Source organism: Ptychodera flava, chromosome 8 (genome assembly GCF_041260155.1).
Source record: "Ptychodera flava strain L36383 chromosome 8, AS_Pfla_20210202, whole genome shotgun sequence".
NCBI classification, from domain to species: domain Eukaryota; kingdom Metazoa; phylum Hemichordata; class Enteropneusta; family Ptychoderidae; genus Ptychodera; species Ptychodera flava.
Genome location: NC_091935.1, coordinates 6,012,051 through 6,026,138, shown reverse-complemented (window position 1 = coordinate 6,026,138; position 14,088 = coordinate 6,012,051). Strand labels below are relative to the sequence as shown.

General features: G+C 38.2%; 1 protein-coding gene across 2 annotated transcripts in view; it reads left to right on the top strand.

Annotated features, from left to right (window-relative positions):
• The window catches only part of LOC139138288 (ribonucleoprotein PTB-binding 1-like), a 56,061-nt gene that overhangs the window by 32,768 nt on the left and 9,205 nt on the right, over positions 1-14,088 (top strand). Inside the window, exons 6-10 of one of the 2 annotated variants that reach the window (XM_070706600.1) lie at positions 1,247-1,340; positions 5,807-5,940; positions 9,113-9,778; positions 10,588-10,692; positions 11,541-11,600. In XM_070706600.1, the coding sequence (XP_070562701.1) occupies positions 1,247-1,340; positions 5,807-5,940; positions 9,113-9,778; positions 10,588-10,692; positions 11,541-11,600 (1,059 nt within the window). The remainder of the gene's footprint in view (positions 1-1,246; positions 1,341-5,806; positions 5,941-9,112; positions 9,779-10,587; positions 10,693-11,540; positions 11,601-14,088) is intronic. The other variant, XM_070706601.1, reaches the window with a different exon arrangement.

Genomic DNA, 14,088 nt, shown 5'->3' with positions numbered 1-14,088 from the left:
TCAACTTTTTCAAATTTCATTTTTATCGTGTGCAACACTGTAACATGTCCAAACAAGTATAAACAAGTCGGATCATAGGCTCTTTGCTAAATAAATCATTGTGACAGTAAAACTCATTTGTCTGACGGAATGCTCAGAATTTCTATGCAAAATATGAAATTTACATTGAAACCTGTATGTTACAAAGGCCTGTGAGAATATCAAAAGTATCAAAATTTGCTCAAGGTGTTTATGCTGACCTCTTATTGTTCAAAATTTGCTGTCAGTTTCCGTAGCTTGGTGATCAGATATGTTAATTTTGCATCTGTAGTGAAATGAGGGAATAATCACCAGCTGAAAGTAGTCAGTGAGTGTATCTCCTAAGGTGATTTTTCGGCCTGTTTGAAATTTTTCTGAACTTTTGTATCGGCGTAGGAAGTCATTAACACCTTGTGGGTCATTTATGGGCAATTTCTATCACCGTCACTCCACAACTGGGTCTCTATACACATTTAGTTTGATTTGTTTGTCTGTTTCCAATGAGGCTCTGCTAAGCCATCTTTAACTGTACAATATGATAGGACAGTATACATGCATATCACATGGCTTTCATGATTGAGCAGCAGAATAGCAAAATCTCACCGCCCACCAGGTAGCGCGTAAAAATATAAAATTTCAGCATCAGTGCTAGTTTGATATGCCAGTGCAATAACAAAAGCGATTATCATTTTCCTGGAAGTCGTATGCTTCCGGAAGGAGTAGTCCGCATAGATGCTGTAATACGCAAGTAAATTCTGTATGGCTTCTGACATTTCACTCGGCAAATCTGTGTGTGATAGAAATGTGCTGAGATTACAGGTTTCAATATACGTGCAAAATGTCAATTATTCACATACAGCAAGGGGAAAAGTATATTGAACTCAGAAAGTTTAAACAACTCTCTGTCACAGTGGATCTGTCACTTTGGTTCCCACACGACAAAGACACATCACTGATACCCTGTCTGCGAGATTTGGAATGGAATGTTCCCGGCTTGTAGAATGATTGCAGATGGGCCATTTCAAGTACAAGTTCAGAGAAGGGGAAGGAGTGAGCGAAAGTGAAGTTGCCTTGCTGATGTAAATCTTGTTACACCTAAATTGTAACCAAATTTTTAACTACTTTACACGCTTTAACATGTACATTGCTTCTGCTTGAATAGTCATCGTCACATTTTGTCCATGTGTTTTATTTTTTCAAGCTTTTTCTTGATTCTGTACCATTTCAGATCAATGGCTGCCACAGGAAGTATCTCCTTCCTGACCCTACACCTAGCGCGCTAGCTCAGGGTAATACATCAACAACAAACAATGCAAAACAAAGTAAGTTGTCTGCACAACACAAACAACATCCCTACCACTCACGACTACACTGTCATCTTGTTTTTGTTCTGTTTTGTAATTTTCAAAAACAAAACAAGCTTTTCTCAGTTGCAGCGTGTAGATGCAGTATTGTGTTCTTGTAAACTTATGGTAAGCTACTGTTGCTCTCTATATATAGTTCAACACCATGTACAATAAATATTATAACACACCTCATTCACAGTCTGTGTTCTGATTTGTCAAATGATAGTCATGTGGAATCTGCTGATCCACCTAAAAGACGTTATCAGGTTCATTTGTCGGAACTGCCTGCCAGGCGTCAGTTCTGACAACTGATGCCTGCTAACTTCAAAAACAACATTTGCGCATGTGGAAACAAGAATGTAAAGAAAGGTGTTGTCTGTGGCCTTGTGAAATGATAGTCCAGAAATTTCTCGGTTTATCCTACTTTCTGAAGAACTGAATGAGGTGTGTTATAAAACATATATTGACTGACCATTAGGGTAACAGCATAGGTCTGTAACCCCTCGAGCCTGTATTACAAAGTCACCTCCAAAACACTGTTTTTGGGGGTGACCACAGACATATGGTGTTACCCTCATGGCCAGTCAATATGTGTATACTGTAACCTGTATCTCATCCCATGCTATTGTAGTCACAGATTGCTACCCATGTCTCATTGAACAAAAGACACAGTATCCATTATCAAACTTGTGAAAACAATGTTTCAATTGTGTTTTCAACATTTCAAACCTGATGTTTCCACTACATCTAATGTTGTTGATAAGAAGCGTGTAGTCTGTTGCTTATGTTGTACAACTCTCTGCTTCGCTATCCTGCCCGGCTGTTGCCTTTGCTACAGACACCACCTTCAGACTTGCTGCGTGCCCATGAAAGATGCTGATATCTTTGCGTGGAATTGAAATGTTGGCCCCGGCCTTGCAGATCTTTTCATATATATGGCCTCCACAATGTGTTTAGTCACAAAGATCCAGCTATTTGTATGAATTACTGTAAATTTGATTTTTAATCAACTTTATTAAGTTCTTCGTATGATTGGGTTGTTAGGGTTGAAGATTAATTGCGTTACATAACTTAAAACCTCCCCTGCCCCCAATGTCAGCTAAATGTCAATGATTTCATCAAATTAGTGAGTCAAAATTAATGTCACTGTCATCATTGAATCAACATCCTTAAACCACTCTGTGCACTGTGAGCATTGTAGGGTCAAAGGGTCAAAGGTTCAAATGCTAGGCGAACTTTGTTTACACATTTACAAAATATGTTCCAAAAGTATGGCTCATTCATGAATAATATTTTGTAGAAGTAGACAGATTTGAGCAAAATCTTGGCTGTGGGCGCTGTTGGTCAATTTAGTCTAGACAAATGTGTTTAGACTTTCTGTCTAAACTGTGTCTTTTTGCAAGTTAAAATTAGTTTTGTGATCATTGTAAAGAATTAAAATATATGTCTATGGGAAGCATTGCATTGCTGCACTTTTGCTGGTATGTGTGACCCTAGGTTAGGAAAGTTCAGTTGCTCTAAATACAAGCCCTACATATAAACAACTGCAATTTATACAGCAACAATGAATTACTGCTTTATCCTTCAATACTTAATCTGTATGCTGCATTGCAGTGACTCTGTCAAACATAAAAATACAGAATGTTGTGAATGTGTATTTGTAATGAATCGTGTGACATTTTCTATTTTTTGTAAAGATTGTCAGCCTTCAAACCATTGTAATTTGTATGCAAACAAAAATATCATCCTACCCTAATGTAGTACATGGTCAAATAATAGTCAACGATACTTGTGTATTTTCACAGATATTGATTTGAAACATACACATCTACACTTAGCACTTTCCACACACAGAACACAGCTTGGCTGAAATGCTTATAGCTGCAGCTGCCATTTAACACATCGCTAATTATTAGATACAGCCCAGACATGTTTTCAAATATATTATACAAATAAATACTGGAGTACATGTTTATGTTTTGCCATAAACACCTGCTTTCAGCTCATGTACATTTACTAAGCATAGAAATTAAAAAAGTAATACACATCCATACACAACAGCATAGATACAATCATTCATGTACAGAGAAGAGTACATTGGGTAGTGTGTGTAACACAGAGATCCAATTCCAGTCAGCCAGTGATCATTGCCTTCATTTTTTGTAGGTAACTGCCAGAGAGTTCAAATTGTTGACTTAGTAATTTTAATCAAACTTTTGCATAATTTAGAGTCAAGAAATTCTAAACATATCCTCAGATAAATATGTACATCTCTAAATTCATGGCGAAACCAATTTTCAGAAATGTTAATGGTAAAGAAGAGAGAGAAAATTTTAATCACAGAATGAAAAGTAAGGTCAAAAAGGAAAAGAAAATTGGATTTGTTTTTCATTCTGGGTCTCATACGAAAATTATGCAGTGACATGGCTGTTACTTTCTAGCTCACAAGATTCAAGATCTAACATGAAAATATTAAAATCAGGAATATTTAGGTGCGGTGGTAATTTGGACACGCAGTAAGATGATGAAGACAAGTTCACTGTTCAGAATACACACTCCGTTCATGTCACCAATATCTTTTACCAAGCTTAGCAGTCTTATTTTTTTTCTTTCAAGTGAGTGTGGAAAAAATATGCCGATGTGGCTAGCCTAGGTTGGTGCCCATGTCTGTTTTTTGGCTCGATTTCAAATTTTTTATGTGAGTTTCAAGTATAAGCATGTCGCCACTCCAAACTCTCAATAATTTTGCATTGGTAAAAAGAATGTCTATTTTAAAATGTTATATTATTGACACTGTGCAGCAGATGTTCAGAAAACTGTCAAACCTTATTCATGGCGACGTATTTTGCTTGCTATTTTATAAAGAATCTTCAACATTTAACTCATGTACTGCCAAAGTGTGGTACAGATGCGTTATTTATCTATGGTAAAGCTTGACCTGTACTGGAAGATGGAATGAATTTCACTTGGTACACCCCTTCAACTCTGTACAATGCTCTGTTTCGTTGTACATCCACTTTGTCAGCGAAGCACACTAGACCAAATTGGAGAAGGTCTCTTGTTCGGTAGAAAAAGTGACGCTCCGATCGTGAGAATTTCTCTGGATAAATAGATGACTTTAGACATCGGTGCATTCAGAAAAGTGTACCACCATGTTTTTTTATCAAATTTGAAGATTGGTTTACCATTGTGCTGAAAAAGTTCACCACTGCTTTCCTTACATGTATCCAAATTTATTCAATAATGGCCATATCTTATGTAAAAAAGATACCATAAATTGTTTCATACATGTAACATGTATTCTACTGCATGGATCATCTCAATTCCTACTTGTTTACATCAAAGTCATGACCAGAAAATTCAAATATTAACATTTTCCAACACATGTACACATCTAGATGTTTCACATCTAGGATAAATTCTCCCAATGGGGGAATGCTTCACAAAAGAGAAAACGGTGATCTGGACAGCTGTATGAAAATACACATAACATTTCTAGGTTGTCTCCTCATTGGAAGGTTTCTCCCATTTGAAATAGGGTGCCTGGTTGTTTATGGCAAAGCTTGACTTGACTTGACCCTTCAACTCTGGACACTGCCTCATTTCCCTGTACATTCACTCCATGGATAGCTTGACCTGTACTGGAAAACAGTGTAAATGTCATCTGCTAACCCATCAACTCTAGAGACAATTTTTTTTGCTTTATATGTTGGGGGAAGGATATAGAAAAAGTACTCTTCCATTGAAGACAAGTGTGCACATGTTTTGTCCAGACAGTCCATTTGATCCCGTCGTTTGGTAGAAGTATAATAGTTCAAAGTAGATGTGGGTCAGTTATCAGCAGTTTGTTTGACATTGCATCACTGAAAGTATGCATAGCATACCAGAAACAGGTCTTTCAGATACAGCAAGTTTAGACTACAAGTATGGTAGGCTGCATATCAATCAAGTACCATCTCAACCAAGACACTCACCTACCTGTGTTAGAAAGTACATACAGTCCAAAACAGGAATCTCATACCCTCCCCCTCCCCCCAAAAAATGCAAAATATCAAAACAAAAAGAAGCTAACCAGTGGTGTACATATTTTACACTAGTAAAGTAAAAAGAGTCATGGGTTATTTATTTTCAGGTCCTGTATTTGCAGTTTTTAGTAATAAATTACATTTGGACAATGAAAATGTTGACAAAGAAATAATTTTTGCAGCAGTGATAATGCCACTATAAACCTAAGTGTGGAAAAAATATTTTAAAAAGACATCAGACATCGGTGTGGATCCTAGTACTGACTGCATGCTAAGGTCAGCTTTTTTCCCCCCATGAAGTTTTGTAGCGTGCAAATCTGAAATTCAAGTTTGCATTCAGTTCATGAAATCACTGTGTTTTATCAATTTTCCTATGCTGTTTTGTCTAAAGGCATGTCTGTTGTGTTGACATTTCAGGCCTGCTAGGACCCCCACCTACACTGCCGTTCATTCCTGCCAGCCAGCCGGGCAACCAAGCAGCAACTTCCATGGTAACGGCGTTAGTCGCTCCCCACCTCCAGAATCAGTTTCAACAACAACCTAAAGAAAAGGTAAAAAAATTACTCAGCTCGATTTTGAAGAAATGACATTGTGTAAATTGGTCACGTCTCAAGGATCTGTTCCATTGATGTAGAGTCTGCCTTGGGGACAAATTTTCATAAAATGAGATGCTACCATTATTTTCTGTATGACATTTTCTATGGAGTGGTAGTTTAGGAGATAGATATTAGATCCAGCATTCACTTTCTTCATTGCATGAAAAGCAATGATGTCATTTTTGGCTTTCCTCACAGACCTTACATTGATATCAATGATAATAGTATCCATTATCATTTTTGGTGAATTTCATGTAGTTTGACTCTCGAATTGAAAATATGCGCAGTAGCCTACAGACTTCTCCCACAACATGAGTGGACTAGTTTCTTTAAGTGAGATCCAGACAAAATGATCTAAGATTATCAATAAGTGCATATCAGCTTGAATATCTCCTTTGAAGTTTTCCTCTTGGACAAAATCAGAAATCTGACTCTTTGCGTGAACAGAGATGCAATACTCCAGCTCTGGCAGTTTGAAACCCTTTCACACCAAGACTTCCATATATCACCATATGCATTTCAATAGCTTGGTCTGACTGATGTATAGGGAAATTTGGGAAAATAGGTTTTGTATACAAAATATATAACTAATAAACAATAGCCCCCAAGATTTACAATTATACTATGTATTTTAAGGTAGGAATTCTCTGGGATAGATATTCAGGCTTTTGGTACTTTTGCTGGTATGCTACTTCTATGGAGTCATTTTGAAGGTTGTAGAGTTACGTCAAGTTTTCACAATCTCGTTTCTTGTGAAAATTGAAAATTTAAGTTTTCCCTGTATTGGTTATCAAGGATAGCGGCCATTTTGAATTTCAAATCTCTGTGAATTTTAGGGAAATTGTTTCTCAACTACCAACATTTACATGGTGATTCCTTATTTTAATTCTTGATGTTGAAAGAGAAAGAATAGTTTAAAATTTCCTTAGGAAAGTTTTAGCTCAAGTTAAAATTTTGAAGATGCGTTCTGGTTCTACCTCAATAATAAAATTAATTCTAATACAGTAGATGCTGCTTTGTCAAGACAAGGGTCTGTTAAATTCTGTTAATACTAGTAGTTGATATACAATAAAATTGGTCAGTTAAAGGGACAGTAGCTGGAACTTCTCCATTCTCTTACAAAATCAAGAATAAATTTGGTTCCAGAGAAACAAATTTTCTAACAATTACCAATATTTGAAATTCAAAATAGCTGCCCCATCCCTTTGTAATTCTATAAGGAAAAAAATGAAATTTTTGATTTCAAAAAACTAAAGTGGTGAAATTTTTTCTTACTAGTTACTTGAAGAGCTTTGAAATGAGCCCCCACAAGTGGTTGACCAGAAAAGAATTGTAAAAATTTGCAAATCCAAATATATTTGTCATTGGAGCACACCTTCAGCAGAGATCATTCTTTAATCTTCTGTTGTAGAGCATTCTTTAATCATCAGTTCTCTCTGTAAACAGCTAGAACAAAGTGAACTCAGTGATGGTATGAAATATCCCGAATCAAGTGGTAAACTACTTAGACCAGCAGCCATTACAAAGTTAGATAGTGAAGATAGCATTGTACCACTTGTGAAAGCAGTCAGTGAAAGTGTAGACAGTCCGGCAAATCCGATAGCACAGCCGTCGGCCAATAGAGTGTCATTTAGAGTAGTGGACCCAGCAGGGACTGTAGATGTGTCTCCTCACAAAGCTGTTTCTATGAATCCAACAAGTTTGCTGCATAGACCACAGTGTGGTCATGGTGTGCCAATTAACGAGTCCCGTGCTTCAGATCAATTCTTACCAAGTTTCCTCATGGGTCATCTTCAGCCAAGATCTTTCCCCGCCGGCCAACCTAAAGTGAAGCCTCAAGTTCAGCAGAGACCTTTTCATTCTAGCCAACCCCAGCTGAAACCCATGTTGAAAAACTCCCCCGTCTGCCATCAACAGCATAATGAAGTCCTCCAACAACAGACTTCACGGCAACCGTTTCAAGTGAGCCAGCATCTGCCGCGTATGCCACCATTTGTACCTGGTCCAAATCAACCCATTATATTCCCATCGCCATCTACTCAGCTCCATCCAGGTCAGCGACCAAGCTTAGTCAGTGAAGACAAACTCCCTGCCAACCCATTTTTACCCAATCATCCAGGTGTACCCATACATCTCACGAGTCCAAATCAACCCAGTCCAAGTCACATGCCAAACAGTCTTCCCCCACTTCGTCCCAATTCCATACCACCTAGTCAGCTGCAGATTCAACCAGATCCCCTGTTAGCCAGTCACCTTCATTCTCTTCCGTGTCAGCAACTTTTGCAAGACAAGCGATTCCAAGCAAGCAAGCTGGCTCAGCTACCAACTCATCACCACGAGCCGTTTATTCATATGAGTACAAGGCCGAGTCAGGAACAATACAGAGTAATCGATCAAGGAATGCAAAAATCCTCAGAAAAAGTAGCAGGGCATCCAATGAAGGATCAGACCAAGACAGACACAGCTCAGATTAGTTGTAAAAACCAGTCAGGCAGAAAGAGAAAGAAGCCAGCACTGCTTCCTACCCCTCCTAGGCAGGCATACAACACAGTGTCCAAGGAAAGACAAGACTCTGATATTACCGCTAGTCAGGTAGTGTAGAGTTGAATTGAACATGTATCTTATACAGCAAAAACGACTATAAGTTACTGTTTACTGTTCCAAGTATGTATGGAATGGTCCATGAAAGTTAAATACTGTATAACTGTATGATCTAAAATCTCCCACTTTCCATAGTCATAGAGCTAGACTTTTACACCTCCAAATTTATATAACTCAGTAGTCTTTGTTTCTGTAGCCCCCTGAGAATAGACCTTTTCTCTTGAAAATGTGCCCTAATTACAAAGTTCTCTTAGCTATTGAGTTTGCTTGTCTGATTCTGTTTCACTGTAAATTCTTGTGGATTTAGAAGTCAGATAGCCTAGTGTGAAATGCAGTATGGAAAATCTTTGAATCTGATTTTGTTTTATGTGCAGGCGTTTAATGTACTTGTGTACATTTCTGGCCATAGTGATACCAGTGTTTTACAAATCACTGGAGGTCTATGGTGAGTGTAATGTTTAATTTGAAATGCAGTATGTAGTTTTTTGTGTGTATCCTAATTTGATTTTTCCCCCCAATCACACAGGTTGGCAAGTCACATATGATGGGAGCTCCACTTTCTGTAGCAGCAAGTCTGAACAACCCTATGACGTTGCTCCTAGCCATGCAGCAACAGCAGCAAATGCAACTTCAGATGCAGCAGCAGCAGATGCAGCAACAGGTGCAACAGGTCCCAACTGCAGCAGGCCCCACCAAGAAGATACCCCTCCTGGGTACCGGACCCAGCAACGGAACCAATGGCATCGGAAACCAAGTGAACATGGCTGAGAAACTGATTCTCGGAAATGGAAATGCTGCCGCTGCTCAGCTGAACAGCACACCCCTCAGTAGCAATGGTTTAACCCTGACTGCGACACCCACACCACCAGCGCCTGCAGCAGGAGCTGCAGCAGCCCCCAATGTGACCTACTTGCAGGCGGTGGCTCAGGCGCAGCAGAACTTGATCAACCAGTTGCAACAGCAGCAGCAGAAACTGAACTCTTCGGCGGCCAAGCCTTCCCTCCTGGGTGACCCTGCCACCGCAGCACTGGTACAGACCCAAGCGGCGTACATAGCTGCTCTGACTGGTGCGCCACAGCCCCAGGCCTCTACTAGCCCGCCAGTCACCTCAACAAGCAATGGAGTCATGACGACGAAGCCAAAAACGGGGTTGCTGGGCCATGTTCCCCCAGCTGTCACCACCAGCTTACAGGTAATCTTCACAGACTTTTACTGTATTATCATACCTAGTATGCACCCTGCAGGCAAATCTCAGTCAACTGATTATCACTAGGCTACAGTCTCTATATTGAATTTCATATAGGACTAATACAAGCTGCTTACGTTCCAGTTAATGTTGAAAATCTTGTTCACCAGGTGTGAATGGAGTTTTTCTGGGTTTTACCTTGTTTTTATGTGCATTAGCAATGGGCTGCCGTCATGAATTGAGACAAGTATATGTCATACAACACTTTAATACCGTCAGTAATTCCCTTCCTTGAGGAAAATTTAGCATGAAATAAATATAGCTAATCATCAGCATTTGGGCATACCAGAGATTTAGGAGAACATCAAAAAGCAGAAAAACTACACAATATACTCATGGAATATTCTGTGCGATTGATGATCAATAATTAAAAGATGTAAAAAGTGGGTATTTGTGTTCTCCCCCTGAGCAAATCTTAGCTCTGTACTCTGTAGAATATAATTAAGGCATTCATCATCTCTAGAACACATGGATTACTTGAGAATACATGTAAGGTCATGAAAACCTATTTCAAAGATGTACACAAAATTGTCAGTATACATGTATACGAAAACCACTTTCCTGGGATCCCATTAATTCCATATTTCGCTTACACCTTGCTTTTTCAGAGGGGCCATGACTGTTTTATGTGATGTTGTCCTGTCTTTGGCATATGAATACAAATGTTTGAATTTTTCTCCCTAACATTCCTTGGCACAGGGTCCAACCATCAGCGATCATTGGGTGAAATTCCTTGCTTGCTTTTTATCTTTCAGAGCCTACCAAATCAAAGCCCACCCCAGCAGCATGTGCAGCAGCAACCTCAACAGCATTCACCACCGGCGGCAGTAGCAGCGCCACAAACACAGTATGATCATCAGGTGTGTTGCACAGGGGTTGATCTCACATATGCACAGTGCAGTGATGGGAAGGGGGTTGGCAGATGAGGCCGTTTGTGTGGTTCTTGTCATGTATTGTATGTGTATGAATGTCGGTGACAACATACTATTAGACAGATGAATTTGTGGAACATAGGGTTATACATGCATGGGGCTTGTATTGTGGATGGTTGCCATGATATTATTGCATGTTTCCAGGTGCTAAGATTTCTGTTGTCCGGCAACAATTGACAAATACAGCTGTTTATGGACTTCTATGCCATACCATACCGTAACAAATGGATTTACATACAATTTGCCACGGTGTTATAGTTTCAGTACTTAGGATATGAATTAAAAATATATCCAAACATGCTGCTACTTGAAAATTACCAGTTCATACAAAGCCATGGAGGTAATCTTGCCTTACACCACCTCCATGTACAAAGCCTACCCATTTCAGTATCTTTTGAACATAAACAACTTTGGGGCAGTGATTTGTACGTCGATGGTTCTGACTGAGAGCAAAATTTACTCCACCATTACATATTACCTTTGGTGAAAACGTATAACTACTTGTAGTTTCGATGTCCAACACAGGCAGATTTGTAGACTTCAAAATGACTTTTGAAATCCAACAGTGCAACACAAGAGCATATGCTTATTTTCAAGACTAGTGTAAGTTAGGTAAATGTATTTTGTATTGCAGCTCAACCAGTGCTTTGTTATGTTAAACCCGCTGTGTGATTAAACAAGTGTGTGTCATGATTTTTAGAGGGAAATAATGAATAGAATTTTACCTCAATGAAAGAATGGTAAAGCGAAAAGGAAACTGTTTCTTTACATTTTAGTACCAAAGTCAAGTACACCAGTGGTGTCAACAATACCAACAACCGCAGGACACCAGTCAAGTTAGTTTCTGTTTCTCATTCATAGCACACATACACCCATGTATTCACACGTACATGGTGGTGAATTAATCTGAGTTTGTAAGTAATGTAGATTGGTGGCGGTATAGCTAACACAGCCATGCACTATCACAAACCACTCTCTGCTTGAATGTTTTTGTGCGCATCTGATAGCATCATCATATTTACTTTCACAATGTGCAAATGTGTTATACTGTGTCGGTACTTCAAAGGTCAAGATAATACCTGCTATGGCATTATTTATTAGGATTTAGCCAGTTCATCCTGATAATGATATGCATTTGCGTCATCTCATAATAGAGCTGCTGCCAGGAGGCTGTCAGTTAGGTCGTGTGTACCCATAAAAAAATAACTAGCGGTCTGGGTAGCCATTTCAGCTTGCCAAGCTGTGCAACCCCATCTCTTCGTAACATTTGAATTATGGAGCACTAATCACAACGTTGTGACTGGTTTTGGTCGTCTAGTTTATTTGACTTTCAAAGCCAAGGTCAAATAACTAGTAATATGCCATTCCTTGCTATGATATTAAAATGACATGAGGGGGCTGTTACCTCATTGTCTGTGCACAAGCAGGCGTATTACAACACTGTTGAAATGTATGGGAGAATTATAGTGACAAGGTTAAGCCGTCATTTGTTGAGTAAGTAGCGGAAGATTAAGAAGATATGCATCTACTCACTTCATCACTTTGAACAGAAAAGCCATCAAAAATCAGCCATGAGCTAGGTGGTCTTCATATGCCGGAAATCAACAACACAGTCATTTCCCAAATAGTGTGTGCATAGCTCAACAGCTGCAGCTACTCTTCTATGAAAAAAAAAAATGAGTCAGGACGAATTGATGACTGCAAAGATTTTTTCAGTGATTTCATCTTTTATCAGGGGGGATAACGTGATGTCAATCTCTCACAGGTAACATGTGGAAGGAAGATTTTAAACAGATTACAAGCTCCCTGTCGTATATTAAAATGAAATTAATTCGTACCAAGCAGTGCAGCTAGAGTGTTATTATAAGAGGATATATTTTGTTCTAATCTTCTTATCAAAGTTACAGTTTTGGGTTTTTATGTTGCAGCGATTTATTTCCCCTCATGATTTTACTCAAGAGCAGCATGTCAAATGCCTCGTTTCGTGTACAGGTAGTATTAAGCTCTTGGAAGGTCATTTCATTTTAAAGTTTCCTGGAAAAGTCGTTGAAAAGTCCATGAAAATGAAATTGAGCCCTGGAAAGTCATGGAAAATTGATAAGCCTGTCAAAATATCATGAAAATAATATGTGAAATGATATGTTACACTGATATTTCATGAAAAGGATACCTTGAAAATGGTATTTTCGACTTCGAAAAGTCCTTGGAAATTGCTGAAAAAGTCCATGAATTTATCAAAAGTGACCCTAGAAAGAACACAAGGTCTGTGCTTTGAGTTGCATGGATTCTGTATAACAGTAATTTTATGCACTCATGTCAGTACATGACTTAATCTAGTTAATGTTTACAATTAAACATATCTGACGATATGTGTATAATAAATATTGTGATATAGATAAAATGTAACTTGGTCGATAAATTCAGTACTGTCCGCATTTAAGAAACAGAAAGGCCACTGTGCTTTGGCTGTGTTAGTATCAGTGACATTGAAAACTGAGCTTTTTTTAAGCCCAGAGAAATGTAGAATAACACTTTGATACAGCAGTTTCAGTTTATCAGTTCTCTTCTATATTCTCAGCATTACGTGTAATTTTTGTGCCATTATATAAGATATGATGCAAAGGAGATGCCTCATTGAAAACTACATCTTATGAATGTAATCTTTGGTATTATTATAGCAGTATCAGATTTCAGTGGTTCTGTTAAATGAAATAGGATGGTTTTGTTAAAATTGAATAATACATCATAATACATAATACATCTTCGCAGATTTTTTGGCATCAAATCCTGGTTTGTGGATGTGATAAAAGACTGATGATGACCTGATATCAACATTTTGTCATGTCATACCATCAAGCATATCAGTTCAGCTCTATCAGAAACTCAACTGCAACATCTTGTGTCTTATGCTGTACTGCTGTGTGAAACAAGAATATTAAAGTGATATTGATAATGTGCTTAAAGTATCATTTATATAATTTAAAAATACTATTATTATAAATTTACCTGTACATGTACATGTACCGTCAATCTGTTATTTCTTTCATCAGCCATTGCCCTCCCATATGTCACTGCTCAGTAATGCAATAGCAGGACAAATATAATGTCAATCAGTCGTCAATCAATCAATCAATCAATCTTTATCATCCCAATTTGGGCAATTACCAGTGACAAACATATATACATAAATTACAAAATATGACAATATAAAACGCCTGTATTAAAAATGATACCTTAGTATATTATCATGTAACATGCAACAAAGCTCAATAGTAGATTTGTATTTTTTTCACCCTGTGTAAGTTTGGTGCATTGTTTTCTCTC